At 42.2% G+C, this 22,783-nt stretch overlaps 3 protein-coding genes across 14 annotated transcripts in view; 1 reads left to right on the top strand and 2 right to left on the bottom strand.

Moving 5' to 3' along the window:
* Positions 1-4,542, bottom strand: part of LOC109898529 (histone acetyltransferase p300) — a 28,521-nt gene extending 23,979 nt beyond the window's left edge. For all 11 annotated transcript variants that reach the window (XM_031834268.1, XM_031834258.1, XM_031834267.1 and 8 more), the window contains exon 1: positions 2,585-4,542. In XM_031834268.1, the coding sequence (XP_031690128.1) occupies positions 2,585-2,678 (94 nt within the window). In that variant the 5' untranslated portion in view covers positions 2,679-4,542. The remainder of the gene's footprint in view (positions 1-2,584) is intronic.
* A 1,817-nt stretch (positions 4,543-6,359) lies between these two features.
* On the bottom strand, positions 6,360-15,099 carry LOC109898527 (xaa-Pro aminopeptidase 3). Of its 2 annotated transcripts, XM_031834269.1 has the most exons (10): positions 14,794-15,098; positions 14,169-14,291; positions 13,557-13,964; positions 13,148-13,332; positions 13,014-13,076; positions 12,778-12,891; positions 12,514-12,599; positions 12,219-12,402; positions 7,386-7,506; positions 6,360-6,988 (listed from the first exon to the last, which is right to left on the bottom strand). In XM_031834269.1, the coding sequence occupies exons 1-10, from the start codon at positions 14,864-14,866 to the stop codon at positions 6,822-6,824; spliced, it is 1,524 nt and encodes a 507-aa protein (XP_031690129.1). In that variant the 5' UTR covers positions 14,867-15,098; the 3' UTR covers positions 6,360-6,821. The 2 variants fall into 2 exon arrangements, with proteins under 2 accessions (XP_031690129.1, XP_031690130.1); XM_031834270.1 differs by lacking the exons at positions 12,778-12,891; positions 13,014-13,076 and having other exon boundaries at positions 14,794-15,099.
* An 86-nt stretch (positions 15,100-15,185) lies between these two features.
* LOC109898528 (hsc70-interacting protein-like) lies at positions 15,186-21,931 on the top strand. The gene is made up of 13 exons (XM_020493514.2): positions 15,186-15,397; positions 15,716-15,850; positions 16,288-16,336; positions 16,428-16,512; positions 18,505-18,578; positions 18,810-18,876; positions 18,994-19,078; positions 19,178-19,288; positions 20,106-20,208; positions 20,313-20,429; positions 20,516-20,567; positions 20,788-21,032; positions 21,137-21,931. The coding sequence occupies exons 2-13, from the start codon at positions 15,741-15,743 to the stop codon at positions 21,266-21,268; spliced, it is 1,230 nt and encodes a 409-aa protein (XP_020349103.2). The 5' UTR covers positions 15,186-15,397; positions 15,716-15,740; the 3' UTR covers positions 21,269-21,931.
* Positions 21,932-22,783: the final 852 nt, after the last annotated feature.

Genomic DNA, 22,783 nt, shown 5'->3' on the forward strand with positions numbered 1-22,783 from the left:
AGCCAGTTTGTGGTTTGATGGGGTGCCAAACAGGTGGACAGGGTAGGGTCAGAGTGTGAAGCCACAGAAGTAGACACCGACTGAACAGCAGGTGGATGTGTGTGTATAGAGGACATTTCTCTGCCTCTTCATAGAGAAAGGGAAATAGCAAGTGCACAGACATACCTGCTAAGTTGCAAGATCTACTTGAATTGCCCCTGGCTGAGACACGTGCATTCGCTTACAGTGCACGGTGGATATCAAACAAAGGCAAACCTTTATGTACTTTATGACCATCATTTGGCAAACAAACACCTCTGGATATAGAACTTCAGAAACGGGGGGCAAGTGGTACATTTATGACACCAGGTTGAGGAAGTGCTTGGCAGAGACTTGAAACGCCTATGGCGGCAGAAGCATCTCAGTCTCACCTCTTGCAATCTCTAGCTTAGAGCGGCAGTAGACTGCAGCCATCTTAGAAGGGGGGAAAAAGTCTTCCATGAAACACACAAGAGCTGATCCACTCAAAATATGCAAGCATGCATCCTCAGTCAAGCTCGATTCACTTTTAGAGAAACAGGTGGGTGTGTTAATATTTCAACACTATCCCCCAAGTTGCAGTGACTATAGCACAGGGAAAACTCAAATTGTTCTTCTGTACCGCATGGATACAACATCCGTACATGTAGTTTTCAAGACAGAGGAGCTGTCCCCGTCAGTCTCATAAACAAGAGAGCCTTCTCAATTGACCTCCTATATCCCCTGACTCTTACTAAAATGAAGATCTAAGCTAATACACCCCCCACCATGTCCAATGAAACACATGGTAAGCTGTGTACACTTGTGTCTGCGTTATGTCTGGGGGATGATGTCAGTAGCTACCTCTAAAGTAGTGATTTTGCAAATGCTTGGTTGTGCAAATGCTACTGTGAGCTACACCTGGTCCACAAGATGCCTCAGACTCCCATCACAATGGGAGGCAACAGACAGCAGAGGTTTACTGGACTGACTTCTCTGACATCCACCATTTTCACAGCCCAACCGATTGATCCTTCACAGGGTGAAAAGTATATCTTTTTTTAGGAAAGGAGGGGGGGGTTGCATGTTGCATTTGCTCTTCCCTTCCAACAGAATCAACTTTTCACCACAGAGTGGTTTGTTAAACCTGTGCAGAGCCTTTCTTAGAATTCCAGTCATGACTTGCTTGGTACAACAGAACTTGGATGAGACTTAAATCAGAGCTGTAAGTTAATAAGAGAGAACATGCTTGTACAAGGCATATGCTTCAAGTGAAATGGCGACTTGGTTGAGCTAGTACTTTTGCCGAATTGTAGCAACAGTGCTCCAAAAAGTTACATCTAGACTTCGTGTCATGTGAGAAATTGCATTGAAACGAAAGCTAAAACTTATTTGGGCAATCCTGAATTGTTTAATTTGTGAATAAAAGCATCCTGATGACAGACATAACATGGAGAAACAAACAAAATGGGGAATCGTGGGTGCCAACTACCAGCCAAGGCAGCTAATTTAGCCTACCCATTGAATAAATATGAATTGCATTCGTCAGGGAGTGGGGTCTGCACAATTAGGAAATCTGATGCGTTTTTCAATCTGGCCTATAATAATTTAAACTTGACATTTAACTTGTACCATGTTATCAAAGTATTCAAAGGAGTTAAGATTGTAGCAGTCCTGCAAATTAGGGGAAAAATACGAAAAGACAACAATGGTAGGAATAACGTCAGTCCAAACAATTCAGACTTTAAAACAAAGTGTATGAAAAAGCTGGACACATGCATACAAACGCATAAAATAACATTACGCTGCTACATATGTGGCGACAAAAGGCACTACAACTTTCGTCTGCTCACGAGCAACTTGACTCTCGCTAGCAAGTGTAGCCACTAGACAACAATGCAGCAGTACACAACACACAGAAGTGGTGATGGCTCGGTCACAACGCTAACTAACTGCCGTAAGTATAACAACACTTCAGACACCATCTTACGGCGAAGTTGTCTGAACAGGTTCAAATAAATGAACCCCTACACCAATCCAATACTGATCACGTACATGGTGTCACCTATCTGATAAGCTAGCAATGACACCTTACCTAAGATTGATAAGAGCTAACGTTCAGCTAGATAGCTACCCAAATATCAAAAGCATGCATCTTTATTGCTTGCAACGCTCAAGTTAAATATCTACCGTTAGCTAACTAGCTGGCTATCCATAAATGGTAGCAATCTTCAGCTAGTTAAATTATAGTAACTTTAGCTAGCTAAATTGGCTACCTAATACATTCCAATACTGTGAGTTCACAACTTGCTATACGTGGACTATCCCATTGTTTCAAGCGGGCAGATGACTTCAAACTTTCACACTGGGAGGGCAACTAGCCAGTCAACTTTACTTTGACCAGTTGGGTAACAAGCAAACCTTTACTACTACCACCTAATTGGTAGCCAACGTTGGCATCACAACTTGGCTGATGATGGATGTGGCTCATTCATGGAAACTTAGTAAAACAAGTTGGTTAACTTGCTAGGTAGTATAACATCCCTGAACAGCTAGGCAGGACTGTTATAGCATTTAAAATGTTTACCGTTTCCATCACTGGCGGAGACTGAGAGAGCAGGGGATGATAGTTTAGGCCTCTTGGCTGAAGGCGGGCCGGACTCCAGAACATTATCGGCCATATTTTTTCACGAATTAAAAAATAGCTATATATCCACAAAGGATTGGCTTATTCCCTTGTTTGCGTCCGAGTTCTTTCAAACTTCCCTTCTGTAACTGTTTGTGATTCTTCCCCCACCGTTTAGGGACGGTAGGGGGAAAGGAGGAAATTGCGATACTCTTCCTCCTTCCAGCGTTCCAACTCTCGATCTATGCTTATCCGTCGCTATCAATCCCCCTCCCCTGTCAGAGATGTTGTTCCTTTACAGATTTCTCCGAGTTTAGAAGGAGGAGGGAAGGTGGAGTCGATGAAAAAGACAAGCAAGTAGGCCTTCGACAATCTCATTTAGCCTCTTTGGAGTCGGAAAAATTGTCCCAAGACCTGTCCTCCACAGCAGCATCAGTCTTTTCCGCCATAATCGCCGGCGAAATCGAGTGTTTAGTTCTAGAGCACTCTGCTGAGGGGTCGTGTCCAGGGAAGCAAAATGGGAAACGCGATAAACACAAGCGAACCGTACCCCAGTGGTAGCTACCTTTGGGGGCCTCGTCTCATGCAACAGTTATGAGGGACCCGAAAACGGAGAAATCTTCCACTTTGTCTGATTTGCCATTGCAGTTAATGCAATTTGATCCCAACATTACCACAAAGTAATGAGTTGTCAAATAATACAAGTATGGCGTTAGGTCCTTAGTCTAATAAAAAACCACAGATGAATGTGTCCCACAGTGACAGAATATCAAAATCATCCCCATACATAAATTGGGATCGTCAAGAAACAATAACTTGATAGGCTTATCTATATTTGGGGCTATGAAACCGGGATACCCAGTCCCAATGAGTGATAGTGGTTTAAGAGGCATTTAAAGCATGGGTTAAAAACCTCGAATTCAACACTGAAAACAATTCGCATTGTCTTTTAGATAAATACAATTGTATAGGGGTGCAATTCAGATCTGAAAAAAATACAGTGAAGCTGACTGATCAAGTTCCGTTCTCCAATAGGATAGGCTGTACTACACCTATGGGCTCCTATTCGATCAATTAATTCGATGCACTTAATACATTTCCCTTAACATCTACTTGTAGTCTACATCGTGTCATTATTTTGTTAGTTTGTCAATGCACGGCACTGAAGTGGAAAAAATAACGGACACTGAATGCACATTTGGATGTTGCACCCCTTTGCGCGATTATGCCAATTACATGCAATGAGGTTAAATTGAAGCAATACAATTTTGAGCAATTAGTTTGTGTCCTGAAAAATAATTAAGGCAAAAATCGCTTAGTTCTAGCCCAGAATGTGCCAATTCATGTCCTATCAGATTGATTCAATTAGTCCTAGTTTTATTTTGCAGAGGACGTTTGGTTTACTTGCCCAAGTGTTTGCGATTTAAAGCCTACCCAAGAAAGGTCTTCAAAAGGTAATCATATAACCCACTGCAATAAGATCAACATTGATTAGAAAGATGAAATTGATTGATAAATATTGCAAGAAATCATCGGTCACTGCGTATGCTGATTTAGGTTGCAATGCAAGTGACGAAAAAAATCCCGACCAAGAACAAGAGAATACAGCGATGAGCGAAAATCTGATAAAGCGAGGGGGGGGGGGGGGGTCGCAACAATATTATGGCTATTTTAGAAAAGTGTCAAGCTTCGTCCATAAGATAATGATAGCAACACCCCCAAACATATTTGTGGTCCACAAAATCCTTTCATTGAGTCTTTGTGGTGGTAAATGCCCCCCCTTCACGATTATCCTAATTTATATTTTCCTTTAAACCTGCCTTTTACACCCCCTCAAATATCCAATATACATTTATCGGTATATTTGTCTATGCGGGCATTTTTTTCATCTGTGGCGATGGGTAAATTATGATTTTTTTTTCGTGTTTTATTTTTTCTTTCGCTCGCAGGTTTTTTTCTTCGTTAAATATATTGCCTTCTTCCGCCTCTCCTCTCCGCTCCGTAAAAACACCCCTTCCTTGGATTTTCAAATAATATCCTTTTTTCACTCCCTCATTCTTCTTCTGCCTTATCTTTTGTTTTTACTTTCATCCCTCTTTTCGCACCGACACGACATCGCCACTCTTTCACCGGCGGGTCTCGGAGTCGCTATTATCCGCGCTGAAGTCGCTTTCTTTCTCGGTATCTCCTGCCTCTTTCGGTCTGTCCGCACAAACAAAATGGCGGCTTGTTGTTTCTACTCCTCTGACACGGGGGAGGGTTGAGGTACAGCAATATTAGTCGTGAAGGGGGTTGGTACTCGGGATTGCCCGGAAAATCATTTCGTATTTTTTCGGAGTGGCAATACTAGTGCTATCATCTGTAGGGGGCAGTCGTGTTCCACCAACATATCAGAATATATTTAAGAGGGCGCTTCACTTCTCGATACAAATAAGATTATCATTGCGGCAAACGATGCTCATATAGGCTATATCAGGTGTCTCATTTAAGTAGATTTATGACCAACTGTTAGAAATAATAGAACTGAATATTCTGTTAACAGCATTTTCAATTAGACATGACTATGTATAAAAACTATAACACACACACAAATATAAATTTGTCTTCATTAAATTCATCTCAAATCCCAATATTCCTAATAAATGAGACGATTCTTGCACAATAGAGCCATTATCTAATGCTCTCCTAATCCTGCAAGGAACCTGTGAATTGTATTAGTTTGAGAACAGACATGTTCTATTTTTATAGTAGAAAAGACAATGAAAACATTACCACATTCAGATCCATGAGGAATAATCAAGCAGTCCTCCAGAAACCCATATAAATAATTGGGAAAACAAGTGATGCTAGTGAATACATGGTAGTGGATGTACCACAGCCTGTAGTAAATGTTTGCTGCCAGTCAAAAGATACCCTGTGTTAAAAAGGTGGATTTTGTGGTGTTCATTGCCACAGTTATAAACTGCGGCTCAACTCTCAAAGAAGTCTGAGAAACTGGAGATTGTGGCTGCAGCAGAAACGTTTTAGGGATTTAAGGATTTTATACTGCACAAAAATATCAGCGCAAAAATGCAACAATTTCAAATATTTCACTGAGTTACAGTTCATAGAAAGAAACCAGTCAATTGAAATAAATTAATTAGGCCCTAATCTATGGATTTCACATGACTGGGCAGGGGCACAGCCATAGGTGGGCATAAGCCCACCCACTTGGGAGCCAGACCCAGCCCATCAGAATGAGTTTTCCCCCACAAAAGGGCTTTATTACAGACAGAAATACACCCTCCCCCTTCTCAGACAATCCCCTAGTGAGAAGAAACCAGATGTGGAGGTCCTGGGCTGGCATTGTTAAACATGGTCTGCGGTTGTGAGGCCAGTCAGATGTACTGCCAAATTCTCTAAAACGATGTCGAAGGCGGCTTATGGTAGAGAAATTAACCGTAAATTCTCTGGCAACAGCTCTGTTTGGACATTCCTGCAGTCAGCATGCCAATTGCACGCTCCCTAAAAACTTGTAACATCTGTGGCATTGTGCTGTGTGACAAAACTGCACATTTTAGAGTGGCCTTTTATTGTCTCATCACAAAGTGCACCAGTTTAATGATCATGCTGTTTAATCAGCTTCTTGATATGCCACACCTGTCAGGTGGATTGATTATCTTTGCAAAGGAGAAACACTCACTAACAGATATAAACACATTTGTGCACAAAATTTGAGAGTAATAAGCATTTTGCATCTATGGAACATTTCAGGGACCTTTTTTATTTCAGCTCATGAAACATGGGACCAACACTTTATATTTTTGTTTAGTATACATCTGAAGCACTTCGAAGGGGTATTGGCGCCGGAAGACAGCCCGCCCTCCCAGGCTCCCCCTGAGCCTGTGTAGGGATCAGATCAGTTTATTTTTTAACAGTGAAGTTGTTTTGATATTTAATTTTTGGTAGTTTGTTAATTTTTTGTTGGTTGTTACGCTTTTTGGGGAAACCCCGTTTCCATCCCGCACAGTAGCTGGCAGGATGCACATTAAATTGTGCAATCGCCAATACCGAAGAAGAACCCACTGAAATGTGACCAGTCACTCGAGAGGGATGAACACTCACTCTTGCTCACACTCAGCATTTTGAGGAGTGTATACGGTCACACTTCAGTTGGGAGCAAGGTATATACCCTCCCCATGTCTGGTCTCTCTCAGCCCTAACTCTGTGCACAGGCTCTTTCAACATCAGCAATGGTTTTGGGTGTGTCAGAGGACAGTATCAAGGGGTTTATCTCGTCTTGAATCACAACGTCGTCCTCTATTCTCACCCCAAGTCCACGGAATCGCTCTGGAACCTGGTCATCGTCCTCACATATGTACAGCCCTTAAAGAGAGAGATGGACTGGAGTGTAGTCACTTGATGCATTCATGCACACACATGCATTAAACACTGGAACAGTAGTGCTTCAGTGTTTGTATAGGAATCTCTGGTTGTTTCACTGGGAAGGCTGGGTTTACACTACACAACATTCTCCTTAGCTAAACATAAATGATACTTGTGTAAAGTTACATTCTACCATGTAAACTATGTGGAGCCCACTGTGTGTGTGGTGCAGTAATAAAGTGTTGCCTCTAAGGCAGAATACCCCTAGTGGAGTGTTAATCCAGCCTAAAAAGTGCACAGTTTCTCAAAGTTTGTCAATCAGTTGAATATGACTAATATGAAGAACTGAACTGTGTGAGTGAGAGAGAGATTGTACCCTGGCTCATGGATACAGTACCTGGCTCTATTGTGATTGCCATTCCAGGCTGGAGGGGCTGAGAGCGGGAAAGCTCAGGGGTATCGTGCACATCCATGCCCAGGTAGTGACCAACATGGTGGGGGCAGTAGCGCCTCGCCGCCTAGAAGCAGCAATACAGGTCACCGAAGCAACAAAGTACACTGCATGCTCTGCACTCAATGTTCCAATATCTCACAGAAAATTCATTCTATGTGGTGATAAAGTTACCTTCCATTACAAATCTAGGTTTATCTATGGTCAAGTTTCAGTTTGAGAAATGTAAGTTAATTTATTACTGCTGGTATTCATCTACTTTTATCTATCGTTGACATCTAAAATTTGTATTTCAGGAGGGAAGGACTGTGTTGGTCCCATAAGTACAAATAAAAATGTATCTACCAAAATTACCACAGCTAGACTACTGCTTTCTTATTTAATGAGCATATATTCTAAATATACCTGCTCAACATTTGGATTGGAGTACACTATTAATCTCTAGAGGCATTTGCTAGTCAGGATTGTTAGTAAATATTTCAGTAATTGATTACACTTTAATTCGCAATCCAAAACTTTTGAAAGAGCACAGCTGCTCAATCAAATGTATATTGAACTTTGCTTTGGCTTGATTTCTCCCCCCCGAGTTGAATTGCTACAGAAAAGTGATGCCTCGATTATAGGTAGTACACAGGGATATTGTGCTTTGCGAAGGGTGTAATTAGGTCACTACTTTACAGTTTAAAATGGGCCAGAAGACGTTAATGTCATTTCCTGACCACAGACCATTCGAGAGAGCAAAGTAAACACAAAATATCCAAAGTTCCAGGATTCTTTGCCCAGAAAAGATTTTAACTGTGACTTATAGGGTCCCTTCTTTCAGTTCTGTGTCTGCCTTTCATTTTGACATATATTTGTCACATACACCAGATGGGTGCAGTGAAATGTGTTGTTTTACAGGGTCAGTCATAGTAGTACAGCACCCCTGGAGTAAATTAGGGTTAAGTGCCTTGCTCAAGGGCAGTCAGATTTTTCACCTTGTCATCTCATTTATTTGAACCAGCGACCTTTCAGTTACTGGCCTAACGCTCTGATCGCTAGGCTAACTGCCATCATGGGTAGGCCTAACACTTTATAATAACGGTCAGTAACAAACCATTTACAAGGCATTTAAACAGTTTTGCTCACCATTTATTAATCATTACTCCAACATTAGTACATCACACTACTACAACAGTGTGATGGTTTTGGAATAAAATGTTCAATATATTTCCTTAAACATCCTGTGTTGTATTATTTTAACATGTTCTAAGCCAGGTTTTCCCAAACTAGGGGTTGCGACCCCATGTGTGGTTACCTGATTTGTAGTGGGGTCACGAGAATTTGCATTTAGTTCATAGAACTGGGGTTACATCAGTAATTGATGCATCAGTAACTGATGCTAAATACAGTAATGAACAGAGCGGTTTCTGTTTTCTTACTACAACCGAGTGGACAAGATTAGGCACTAAATCAGACTTGGGGTGATGTTCTTTTCTACACAGAAGATCATACAATATTATTTATTGCCTGATAATCTTCTGAATTTCCCAATACCTTTCTGATGCATTTCAAACCATACCGATTGAAATACTGTCAGAGTGATTTGTAATAGACTCAGAGCCAAACCATTTTAAAGTTAACATTGGCCGTTGATTACATTTTTTATCTTTTTTTTTTTACTGTTGGTCACTATTTATTTTCATTTTTTTTTATCCAAATGGGGTCCCAGACCAAAAAAGTTTAAGAACCCCTATTCTAGGCCATTTTGAGATCATCTGGTACTGCTAGAATGCCTAACATGGCAATGGCATGTCCATCTTTTGGTGAGAAATTACACGGGTCACTCTAAACATTTATAAAAGAACTATAAATCGAGAAAGCAAACCGATATCAATCGCTCCGGTGCCATTGCTGAAAGCTCCTCCACCACACGCCGGTCTTGCTGATTGCTTTCTCTCCTACCCAGCCTCCCAACACAAGCCGGTGTGATACCTAGGCTACTCCTGTGGCGTGCTGCAACCCTTGGCCCCGACCTTTCGGTCTTCTCCCAACTACCATCAAGGCCTGATTATTGTGCAACCTCATAGGCCTAATATTTTTAATCGGAGTCTTAGAAAACGTATGGCTATTTCTCACATTGATCGTTAAGCTACAAACGAACATGTTGCCATTGTCTACCCTAGACTCTTACACTGAGGATGATGAATTTAGGGACCGATGCCCCATAAACACGGAGAGATTTTAGTGTTTTTACTATGTTGCATCCTGGGAGAAACTATACGCTTTCCTGGGTATTGCACCAGAGAACTCTGCCTGTTTTTCACATTCGACACGGAAGAAACTGCACACTTGTGTTGACATGTCTAGATTGTTCTGTCGGTAATTAACCATGTCTCTGGACTGTACGCATTTTGAAATCAGTGGTGTTAAAGACTGATTCTTGTACTGTCTGAATCCAAATGTAAAATCCGATCTAGAGACTTGCCATTATTTTTGCAGATTTTTAAAATGTTTATTTAACTAGGCAAGTCTGTTAAGAACAAATTCTTAGTTAAAATGACGGCCTACCCCGGCTAAACCCTAACCCAGACGACGCTGGGCCAATTGTGCGCCACCCTATCGTACTCCCAATCACGACCAGTTGTGATACAGCCGGAAATCAAACCAGGGTCTGTAGTGACACCTCTTGCACTTAGACCACTGTGCCACTCGGGAGCCCTTTTACTGTCAGGAAATGTGCAATCTAACTCAGGTCCTGACATTTCTTACCAATCTGAATTTAAAAAGGTCAATGGTCTGAAATTTCTACACATAAATGTAATAATTTAGGATTATAAAGGACCTACAGTGCCTTGCGAAAGTATTCGGCCCTCTTGAACTTTGCGACCTTTTGCCACATTTCAGGCTTCAAACATAAAGATATAAAACTGTATTTTTTTTGTGAAGAATCAACAACAACTGGGACACAATCATGAAGTGGAACGACATTTATTGGATATTTCAAACTTTTTTAACAAATCAAAAACTGAAAAATTGGGCGTGCAAAATTATTCAGCCCCTTTACTTTCAGTGCAGCAAACTCTCTCCAGAAGTTCAGTGAGGATCTCTGAATGATCCAATGTTGACCTAAATGACTAATGATGATAAATACAATCCACCTGTGTGTAATCAAGTCTCCGTATAAATGCACCTGCACTGTGATAGTCTCAGAGGTCCGTTAAAAGCGCAGAGAGCATCATGAAGAACAAGGAACACACCAGGCAGGTCCGAGATACTGTTGTGAAGAAGTTTAAAGCCGGATTTGGATACAAAAAGATTTCCCAAGCTTTAAACATCCCAAGGAGCACTGTGCAAGCGATAATATTGAAATGGAAGGAGTATCAGACCACTGCAAATCTACCAAGACCTGGCCGTCCCTCTAAACTTTCAGCTCATACAAGGAGAAGACTGATCAGAGATGCAGCCAAGAGGCCCATGATCACTCTGGATGAACTGCAGAGATCTACAGCTGAGGTGGGAGACTCTGTCCATAGGACAACAATCAGTCGTATATTGCACAAATCTGGCCTTTATGGAAGAGTGGCAAGAAGAAAGCCATTTCTTAAAGAGATCCATAAAAAGTGTCGTTTAAAGTTTGCCACAAGCCACCTGGGAGACACACCAAACATGTGGAAGAAGGTGCTCTGGTCAGATGAAACCAAAATTGAACTTTTTATCAAAAATGCAAAACGTTATGTTTGGCGTAAAAGCAACACAGCTCATCACCCTGAACACACCATCCCCACTGTCAAACATGGTGGTGGCAGCATCATGGTTTGGGCCTGCTTTTCTTCAGCAGGGACAGGGAAGATGGTTAAAATTGATGGGAAGATGGATGGAGCCAAATACAGGACCATTCTGGAAGAAAACCTGATGGAGTCTGCAAAAGACCTGAGACTGGGACGGAGATTTGTTTTCCAACAAGACAATGATCCAAAACATAAAGCAAAATCTACAATGGAATGGTTCAAAAATAAACATATCCAGGTGTTAGAATGGCCAAGTCAAAGTCCAGACCTGAATCCAATCGAGAATCTGTGGAAAGAACTGAAAACTGCTGTTCACAAATGCTCTCCATCCAACCTCACTGAGCTCGAGTTGTTTTGCAAGGAGGAATGGGAAAAAATGTCAGTCTCTCGATGTGCAAAACTGATAGAGACATACCCCAAGCGACTTACAGCTGTAATCGCAGCAAAAGGTGGCGCTACAAAGTATTAACTTAAGGGGGCTGAATAATTTTGCACGCCCAATTTTTCAGTTTTTGATTTGTTAAAAAAGTTTGAAATATCCAATAAATGTCGTTCCACTTCATGATTGTGTCCCACTTGTTGTTGATTCTTCACAAAAAAATAGTTTTATATCTTTGTTTGAAGCCTGAAATGTGGCAAAAGGTCGCAAAGTTCAAGGGGGCCGAATACTTTCGCAAGGCACTGTATATGGTTTATTACTGAACGTTATTAGTATTAGTGTTTGTTATCCAATAGGTTTTTTGATACACAGCATTAACCTCTAATACCCTTTCCTAGCCATTGAATCTCCATGGTCCCCCTAAGCCACAAAATATAACCTATTACTTTCAATTAAATATTACTATTAAAACATTTGAGTAAGTAAGCGATATCATTTACATTGATGCTAAACACCCTTCAGTTATCTATGCATGCATTTGATATCATTATCAGTTAACCTGGACCTGAAGTTATTTTCTCCAACTATGGAACTACTTTGAGCAGAAGGACACAACGACACTGAGCGTACCTTAAGTGTATCAGCATCACTGGTGGAGCCCTTCACGATACCCAGCTGTTTGAGTTGGCGTCCCAGCAGAGCCAACATGGTGCTGTAGATGTGGTCCAGACTGACTCCTGGGGAGCACAGAGACAGACAGGCCTTCTGCACCTCCAACACCCCCCCATACAACTCTGCCTGGGCAGGGCTGAACCTGGGCTCACCATGCAAGAGAGGGGTAGAAAAGGAGACTTCATTAAAAGGAGGGAGAGAGAGGAGAGAAGGAGCAAACATCCAAAATGGTATCTCTGTTGATGCAACTTACTTTCCGTTCACCGGCCAGGTGCGAGTAATATCACTGACATAAGAAAAGTATTCACACCCTCCATCAAGTAGCACCATCTCCCCATTCTTAGAGAAAGAAAAGACAAGGAATTAGGCAAAGTCTTATTTGTCTGGACACAGACAGAGTTACTGGTAGATGTAGTATGTGCCATCGTGGCAATGCTGGGGTGTTAAGAATTCTAAATATTCTGACCTCAGAATTATGGGCCCACATTCAGCAGCAACATTGCATATGTCCCTTCACCTTGACAATCTGGTTGTTGTTTATGTAATGAAGTGTATTGGCTCGGTTTCCACCAGCAACCACAGGAGGATAGGCCAAGAAATTGGCTCCGTGGGCACGGCACTCAAAATCAAACTGGGATTGAGAAAGAGATTCACATTAACATTTCATCATTATCGTTGCTACCATAGGTGTTAAACCATATTTTCAATGACAACACACCCTAATTATAAAGTGTCTAAAGACCTGTAACTCACCTTAGCATACAGTAGAGCTTCATCAATATCCCCTTGAGACATACTCATAGTCTTTTTGAATGCCTGAAAGAGGGGATGCAGAGAGTTTGAACAGTTGAGAGTGCTTCACTCATGGCGTGTGTGAGGTGACTCACCTGTGCTGTGATGCGACCAGCCTCCTTCATGAGAGCCACCTCGGCTGGGCTCTTGAGGGCCCTGAGGGAGTGTGTAAGGGGTCTGAGAGAGCGCACTATGGGCCCCCCTTCCAGCAGAGGCCGAACATGGGTTTGGTGGAGCCCAGGGTGGCAGGGCTTGGAGCCATCATACCACACAGTGCTACCTGAGAGAGAGGAAACAGAGTAAAATTGTTAGTGATATAGTTTGTCTAATTTCTTTACATCACTTTGAAATGGTTCAAACAGTTGCATTTGTTTCGGAATTAAAATTTGATCCACAATTTGGAGCTACGTTACTCAGGCTTCTAATCCCTAATCTTTCATCCAAAGAGTAACATTTACTCTAAAATATGTATGTTCGAATGACTTTCCCCTAGTTACCCCCGACCTTTAAGGCTTTTGAGTACAAGTCCCAACTCTTCTGTGCAATGGACCCTCTCGACCCCGGTCAACGCTGCCGCCCCATCCTTCCCTGACCTGGGCCCGTCCCACAGCTCCCTGGCCGGGTCCCTGCGGGGTACAAAGAGGATGGCCTGGTCCGGGCGGCCAGTACCACATAGAACCAGGGCGCTGTCTGGTTCAAGGATGCCTGTGAGGTAGAGGAAGTCCTGGTTCTGGTGGAAGGGGTAGGGGATGTCATTGGTCATGTAGCAGATTGGGTGGGACAGGACAATGACGAGGTGTTTGTTGGACGAAGCAGTGGGTCCCAGCCGATCTGCCTGAACCTCGATGAGAGAGGCCAGTCTTTGCCGACGGAGATCAAACTCTGTTTGGGTTAAGCCAGGGGTCACCTCACCTGTGACAGAGAGCAAGAAGGGGAAGAAGAAGTTATAAACCCACCATTCAAAACTCCCTGAAGCGACTGTACTACACAACAGTATGCATACCCATAGTTTGCTGTTGTGAATAAGATAACAATGAGCTTTGATATCGGGTAAATTATGTAGAGTTACTGATTGGCAGAAATGGGACATAGCTGTATGCCCATGAGTACATTCACCATTTTTTATGAGGTGTGGATGAGTGAAGGGGCTTAGCTGGCCGAGGTATCTTGGTGGAACCTTCCGTGGTTTCCACCCTCCTGGTATAACGGAGACATTCCGGCATGGGCACCACAGATGACCTGCAGAGAGGTTACCAATGAGGGAAAAGTTTGCAAATAAATTCAGTTATTTTTCACCTAGGTCTTACAGAATCTTCCACATCAGCTGGCCATACAAATCTACATGATTTAAGATTTATACATAACATTATAAGTTGATCCTATAATAAAAGTATGACATATCATTGGGGAATAACATCCATTATACCTTCCATCTTGCTGAGGCAAGCATTTGTGTTATACAAACATACAATGTGAAATTAGCTTGCATAAATCATAGGGAAGATCTCAATTGCATTCTCCACGCGTCCTCTTTTAAAACCCATTGGATGAGAAAGCAAGAGGTCCCGCCCCTCGGACCTTCTCCTCCAATAGGATTTGAGAAAAGGACGTCAAGAGTACACAATTGTGATCTTGACCCTGACTACAGTAGTTAGATAGGCTCATTTGTCTGGACAGTGGCCAGATATAAAAATGACAATCTACCATTGTAATAAAAATAACCAAACATTTCACCACTCACATTGACTCCAAAACTTTGAGTGTGACACCAATTGGGTAATGGATCTGGTCAAAATGTTAAGTGAGGGCAACATTGTTGCAAGTCGGTCAGACTATCAGCGACAGTTAACTCGCATCATCATGATGTCCACAAGTGGTGGCGCTAAATTGTATTGCGGTATACACAATTACATAAAATATAAATACTTTAGCAGACTAAACATCAAACGTAAACTATACAAAACGACTACCTCTTCATACGACAGCCAACATGTAGGAATTTGTGACTGTATCATGTCGATAAATGCGTCTGTCTGACGTGCTTGTAAGGTGACAAGTTTCAGCTTCCCCTGTAAGACAATCGTTACCATTGGTGGAAGTACAATATTAGGTTTTTTGATTGGATAGCAATTTATATGACCTCTTTTGTTTGCGACTTGATCCATTCACGCAGGACCTCATCGCTTGTTTTGTTTGTCATATGTTTCTATCTAATTAATGCCTGCGTTAAAAACATCTACGGAACATACACCATCGACTAGTAATTTATAGCGATTGTTGTGGCGGCTTGGTTGCATCCCTCTACTCGAAGCTACCACTCGTTGAAGAGCTGTCTGGTCATACAGGTAGCTAATCTAACGCTCATATACGTTGTTTTATTGGAAATAATTCACCTTTCTGGTTTGTTTTCCCTGATTTTATCATGCATTCATATAATCCCCACGGCATGACTAACTCGACAAAATTCCAGAATATTCTATCCTCACAATCCATGCTACATTTCTGCACGTGCCCTGGGACAAACTGTTTTCTGAGATAAAGGAGTTAGCTCGTTTACTAATAATACTAAATGAGGCTGTGCAGCACATGTGTATGCTATCAATGCTCATACTTAGCTAGCTAGCAGTTTCATTTTTACTTCCTCGCACTTTCTTGTTGTGTAGCGTGTGCTGGACCTGTGAAGTGAGAATGGACCCGCGGAAAGTGCATGAGTTGAAGGCCTTCGTGAAGTTGTGCGACGAAAATCCCTCCATATTGCACCTTCCCGAGCTCGGCTTCCTCCGGGCCTGGTTACAAGGGTCAGTTGATAATCCTTCTGTTTATCGCACAGCGTCAAGCGTGCAGTTGCTCTTTATCGTCAAAAGTAGCGGGCCCACTATCTGTTAGGAGTCGGATCAACCCATGTTAAGAACCCGGTTTATTCCCCGGATATCAATAGTATTAGAGTTAATTGAATGAAGTCATTGTTAATGCAATTTCGTGTGATTTTTGTTGCCAATTCCCCAACTACCCTGAACAGGAACGCCGCAGTCACACCCACTCACTGCTGCTAAATATCAGGCATATTTCTCTCTGTCTGATATAAGTCAGTACAAAGTACTTTATTAATTGAATAAAAGAGAGGAATTCCTACTGTACTAAGTAATACACCAACATGTACTGGCAGCAGTTGGCAAAATTTAAAGGCTCATATTGGAGAGAATTCAAATTTGAAAGAAGATTATCTTTTTTTCAGAATGGGAGCTACAATTCCACAAGCCCCCCAAAATGACTCTTCATGCAAGGTATAAGTATGACTTGTTTCATATATCCATCCAGTTGCTATATTTGACAGCCTACCAGTACAGTTCAGCCAATAAAACTAATTCATTTCAGGGTGGGTGTCCATGTGCTGGAGCTCCTCCCCCTGCCTCTGCTCCTGAGCCCCATGCCTCCTCTGAGAGTGAGGAGAGTGAATTAGGTATGTCCATGGCAGCTTTCTCACACCTGGCCCACACATTTTCCCACAGTCACCCATTCAGTTCGTAAAGAAAATGGGAACACAGGCCAAAAGGAAATTGTTTTTTCGACTCACACACCATACCAATAAATCATCACCCAGACATTTACAGTTCCATTCCATCTAATACATTCAGTGATACAGTGAATAACAAACAATACTTTGCATGACCACACAGTTTGTAATGCTGCCTTATAAACTGATTGCTAAGCTCTTGAGCAGTGCTTATACAAAGAGTGGCGATTGTAGCATGTAAATCTTGGTGGGGCAAAAAAATAATAATTGCACCACTAAACAATAAATCAATTGCACTATAACGGTGACACGGTGCCCACAAACTGTTAAGACCTACATAAAGCTGTCCCTACAGCAGTTCCAACACCTTACCACTGCTATACTTGGCCACTAGCGGAGCCTTGTCTGGCAGCGAAACAGTTCATTCAGCCTCATTTACTGCCTTTAAAAAAAAAAATGATATGATATGACTGACTTGCTTAAACAAATGTGGTTTCTACTGACAATTGAGATGTACAAACTATGGCATAAGGGGACGACAAGCGGATAAGAAGTCATCTGTAATTTCGATTAAGACATTAATGAGCGAACCAGGACGGATGTAGTCAATATAACTATTTGTTCTGCACTTTTGAAATGTATAGTGACATAATTCAGAACATGGGCTGTTCTTAGTGTTTTCCCTGTATACCAAATCAGAACCATAGGATAAATAAAGGGGGCATATAAGCACACAATGAAAGCTCTTACAATATTCAATGATGACATTTCTCAAACAGGTTATAGGCTACATGTGCACCACTGAGTTAGAACAGTAACGTTAGGTGAAATTAAGAGGTGAAAATAGACCAAATTATTAGGGTGAGGCACATGGTCTACAGTTTACTGCGCAACATATACTTAGTATTACTTTCTTAGTTACAGTATACAAATCTCCCTTGCATATTACATAATTTATGCAGCAGCATATAAGACATTTTTGGACTTGTGATGTGCTCACTTGAACAGGAAGGTGGCGCAGCGGTCCTTCACAGGAACATTTTGTCATCCAAAAAAAGACAGGGGCCAGATTTACATTTCCGAGTTGGATTTGGATGACCGTTCAAAACGTATATTCCCAGTCTGAGCTAATTTATTCCCGACTTCCCAGTTGCAATTCTTGCAGTTAACCACTGTCACAAATTCCTTCCAAATCACTCATTGTTGAATTTGCGATTTCCAATGAGCACCGATGCATTTTATCTATTAAATTAAGTTTAAAAAAATAAAAAAAATACATTTAACTATAATTTCTCCATTATTTATTTTCATATGACAAGGATTAAAAAGGATTTGCCTGTAGATTGTCTAATTGATGACTGCTAGCTAAGATTTTGAAAGTAAGATGTTGACATGATCAGTCCAATCAAAGCTACTGTACATATCATGATTTGACGTGATTTTATCTGTGGCCAATGACCTTGAGCCTTCTTGGGCACTACTAATGTAATTCTATGGCAGGAGCCAAAGGGCTTGAATTTTCGATGTCTACCCTTACTACTTGGTTGTGACTTAGTGTCCCCATGAGTGACAGAACACTGAGCCAATCACGGCGCAACGCTCCTATTTTCTGCTGGCTTGCCCCACCGCCACAGAAATAACTGAGCTAGGCTGAAAGACTATATTTGTATGTGGCTTTATTAACTCAATTATATATATTTATTTTACATAGTTTGCAAACTGATATGTGACTCGTATTAATGCCAAAATAACATGCAAAACAGGCAAGCCCACAAAAAATGTGGGGATTAAAACAGGTGGGGCTCTGTCCCACCCCTCCTGAATGACGGGTTGCCACTGTATACAACATACAATAACGGAATTAGAGGCGCAAGTTTTCAGTGTCTCTCATATCTTCTAAAATTCTGAAGTCCTTAATGGATCCCTTTGCTTCTTCAGAGATCGACCAAGATGGGGTGATTGAGCCAGACACAGACGAACCTCAGGAGATGGGAGACTTAGAAAATCTGGAGGTGAGAATATTTACTCTACTGAAGACATCCGTTATTAATATAACATAAGGATGGGAGAGTGCATGAAGTGCTTTTCATTTGGGGAGTTTCTGCAGATGAGAACTAATGAGAAATGCATCCAGTGAGCATGCAAGGCCTGAAGAAGACTGCTTGAAATTTCCCAGTCAAAGCAGAAGACCTCTTGGCATCTCATATGTCTTGCAGATAAATAGTGTGTTCTTGTTCCTTTAGGTGACAGATGAAATGATGGACCAGGCCAACGAGAAGAAGATGGGAGCTATCGAAGCGTTAGGAGAAGGTGGGTTGTTTGTTCTAAGGTTCTTGCATTGACATTGCACTGACCTTGTAGTAAATCGGGAAGACATAACCACTGGTCATTAAAATAAGTATCACTTTTTGGTGCTGTCAAATACAGGTGACTTGCAGAAAGCCCTGGACCTCTTCACTGAAGCCATCAAACTCAATCCACGGGTAGCAATCATGTATGCCAAGAGGGCTAGGTGAGTCCCACTGCTAGACTTAACAATGCCATACCACATGATGTGCTCTAGTACATGATCACGTAGTATTCATACAGACTGACGTATGTTCTTTGCCAGCGTCTACATCCGGATGCAGAAACCCAATGCAGCTAAGCGGGACTGCGACAGAGCCATTGACATCAACCCAGATTCTGCACAGCCCTACAAGTGGAGGGGGAAAGCTCACAAGTATGCTGCTTGATGGGCTGCATATTCAAACTCCGACACAATGCAGTTGTATATGATTTATAAGTAATACAATATGCCGAGTATTCGGACCAAATGAGGATCGTAAGGGATATGGGCAATTTTCTGGATAGGATTGTGATCGGAGTATTTTGTTATCTGTGATCTGAAAAAATAAATTTGAGTGTCAGCGCACATCTTTCTCAAGTTAGTCAGTAATGTGCAAGGTCTAAATAGCTTAACTGGCTATCTGTCTAAAGAAAAGAGATGGCTGTACGTTGATCATGCTGCTCTGATTGGATAGAGTGAAGCTGTATTTCTCTGTCCACTCATGTCATCATTTCACCAGATCAGTGTTCCTTGCATATTTTTTGTTCTGATAAAGATCAGTTTTTCTTGCAGATTTTTCGGTCTGATAATTTAGATTGCTGCTTCCTGCTACTATGATAAATCACATGGTGAGGACGTTTGCTATCTATGTGCATAATATCTAACATGCGAGGCATGGGTAGGGGGGAAAATATGAAACGCTGATGGGCATTCTGACTGAGTGTCAGCAAACTTGGCTGCCCGCTGCAAGTTGAGGACAGACACACCTCTGCGTGCTGCTCCTAATCTGCAGCTTTATTTTGCAGTGAATGTGCAAGGAGGTATTTTGTCAACATCTAATAAGTCCATAGGTAAATAAAATATTAAAACACTTCTATTTTTTCATCTGATCCGACTATCAACTGTCATTTTACAGGTACGATTACGAGTATGGCCATTTTGGCACACCCCTAATACAGTACTTTGAGTCTCTTTCCTCTTTGTGTGTCAGGTTGCTGGGGCACTGGGAGGAGGCAGCGAAGGACCTGGCCACTGCCTGCAAACTGGACTACGACGAGGACGCCAGTGCCATGCTGAAAGAGGTCCAGCCCAAGGTACCCAGCCACTAACTGTCTTTTAAACCAGAGCAGTTTCAAGGTTGTCTGGTCAATCAGTGTGTTCTGGTCTGACTTTCAACTCATGCTATTTCTCTACTCAGGCTAACAAAATCATTGAGCACCGGCGCAAGTATGAGCGCAAGAGGGAGGAGCAAGAAATCAAGGACAGGAAGGAGAGGGTAAAGAAAGCGAGGGAAGAACATGAGAAAGCTCAGAGGGTGAGTGTTTGGTGCAAGAACAGAGAGGAGAATAAGAATTTCAAAATAGTGTCTCAACATAAACATTTTTTTTAAACTCTGCATAGGAGGAGGAGGCTCGACAAGCAGCAGGAGGAGGTGGCTTCCCAGGTTTCCCAGGTAATAGAGAATATGGGTTCATGAAATGTCTTGACGATAAGTTGATTAGCTCAATCAGGTTTGTTAGTGCAGGGCTTGAACAAAGGCCTGTAATCCCTGGCCCTGTAATTCTCCAGTACCTGGGCTGGTGACCACTGCTCTACATTATCTGACCATCGCCCAAGGGTCCATTGGAGCCCTGTAATCGCATTAATCCTGGGTTCCTTGTCTCATGCTGTAGGTGCTGGCGGTTTCCCAGGGGGTGCTGGTGGTTTCCCAGGGGGTGCTGGTGGTTTCCCAGGGGGTGCTGGCGGTTTCCCAGGGGGTGCTGGCGGTTTCCCAGGGGGTGCTGGCGGTTTCCCAGGGGGTGCTGGCGGTTTCCCAGGGGGGGCTGGCGGTTTCCCAGGGGGGGCTGGAGGCTCTCCTTTCGGCATGCCTGGTCTGGGAGAGCTCTTTAACGACCCGGAGGTGCTCAACGCCATGAAGGTACGACACTCCTTAAATTGAAGTGTTTGCAGTCTTACAGTTAGTGCTTGGATTCTATGTCAGTATCCATATCTAATCCCGTCTCTCCTGTGTTTTTTCTCAAGGACCCTGAGGTGATGGCAGCTTTCCAGGATGTGGCTCAGAACCCAGCTAACATCGCCAAGTACCAGGGTAACCCCAAGGTCATGGCCCTCATCACCAAGCTGAGTGCCAAGTTCGGGAGCCCTTCGCCCTAGAGGAGAGGTGAAGAAAAAAAGAGGAGAGCGGGAAGAAGAACGAGTGGCGGGAGAGTAGCAAATGGATGTTGTCAGGTGTCGGGAGAGCTAAAAAGCTTACTTGAGATTATTCCACTGTGTATGGATCAAATGTCAACAGCAACTCTTATACTGTATGTTCTTAAATGGAGCCCACCTATTTGGGGCTGTTAGCTCTTAGTGGTTCCTCAAGCAAACTCATGGACACTGATGGGAACACTACTGGTTAATAATGGGGAATCAAAACAGCCTGTCAGAGCCTTCTCATTTAGAATTCCTATTGACTCCTCTTGCCACCCACCCCATCCCTTGTTGTTTTACCTGAATCTGGAATAGTCAAACAGGACTCACACATTAGACACCAGCTCTGAGGAACATTTTAGAGACATTATTATATGGAGTTGTCATCTTCTGTGTTCTCTACTGAGCCAATCAAAACTATGGCTATTTGTTTTCTATCAGGAGTGGATGTGGTAAAACTATTTCCCTCAGGTTTTCTGTTTTTTTCACTGTAACGTACATTTTTTTTCATGTCTGACTCTCCTTCCAAATGCAAAAAATGAGTGATATTACTCTTTTTTTGTTTGATTTTGAAACTGTAATGGAAATATCCATTCAAATCAATAAATATTTGGTTGTTGCAAATTCTTTTGTTATGGTTGTTTTTAATCAGATGAGTTGGTTATTAAAATGTAAGTTCCCACTATTCCCCACTATTCCCCATGGTGATCATGGCATTAGGAAAACATTGTTTCATTTTCACCAGTTCTGAATGCCCTTGGTGCATTTGTCAATTAATTCCCAATAATTTATCATTAATCTACTTGTCAAGAGGCACAAGGTGTGTACATTTTTGGCTACAATCAGAATGCATATCACATTTATTTGTATATATCCACCAGTGGAGGCTGGTGAGTGGAGGATGGCTGTAGTAGCTGGAATGGAGTAGATTAAATGTAATTTGTGGATGGAGTGTTTAATTCCATTCCAGCCATTACTATGAACCGTCCTCCCTTCACCAGCCTCCACTGTATGAATCGCGTTGGTTCCCATTTCAGTCATGCATTTGGTCACGTGGGTCAAACAAACACCCTAACATATTGGTTGACAGTAGAGCCTCCCACAATGCAGGCGATGGCTGCAGAATGAAGTTGTTGAAGAGCAACTGCAGAAACTTGCAGGGATACTGTATATAATGATGAGATAGATGGCTTGCCTCCGCCCTAACAAACATGTAGGCAGGCGCAAGTCAGACAATTGTTATCTCCATAATGCTTCGAAAGGCAGTGGCAATCACTGGGCGCGTTCGTCATTGCAGACGATTTCAAAAGCAAGGCGTGATTTGACTAATTTACAAATCACCTTGCATCATAAATAACTATTTAATATTCTTTGTAGATAAGTCATTCGGTCCCAATTCACCCATGATAGATCACAGTTTTGATGCTCTATAACATGTTTCCATCCACAGTTGTATGTATTTTTTAAAAATGAAGA

The sequence above is a fragment of the Oncorhynchus kisutch genome, linkage group LG10 (genome assembly GCF_002021735.2).
Source record: "Oncorhynchus kisutch isolate 150728-3 linkage group LG10, Okis_V2, whole genome shotgun sequence".
In the NCBI taxonomy this organism is placed as follows: Eukaryota; Metazoa; Chordata; class Actinopteri; order Salmoniformes; family Salmonidae; genus Oncorhynchus; species Oncorhynchus kisutch.

Bases quoted from the DNA above. Each gene is read 5' to 3' on its own strand.
- LOC109898527 (XM_031834269.1), bottom strand. From the start codon at position 14,866: ATGTTGCCCTCACTTAACATTTTGACCAGATCCATTACCCAATTGGTG. The intron at 13,333-13,556 runs GTCGGGGGTAAC...CCTCTCTCTCAG, and splicing joins TGTACTCAAAAGCCTTAAAG to GTAGCACTGTGTGGTATGAT. The intron at 7,507-12,218 runs GTACGCTCAGTG...TGCTGCTTCTAG, and splicing joins GTGATGCTGATACACTTAAG to GCGGCGAGGCGCTACTGCCC.
- LOC109898528 (XM_020493514.2), top strand. From the start codon at position 15,741: ATGGACCCGCGGAAAGTGCATGAGTTGAAGGCCTTCGTGAAGTTGTGC. The intron at 20,209-20,312 runs GTACCCAGCCAC...TTCTCTACTCAG, and splicing joins TGAAAGAGGTCCAGCCCAAG to GCTAACAAAATCATTGAGCA. The intron at 20,430-20,515 runs GTGAGTGTTTGG...AACTCTGCATAG, and splicing joins AACATGAGAAAGCTCAGAGG to GAGGAGGAGGCTCGACAAGC.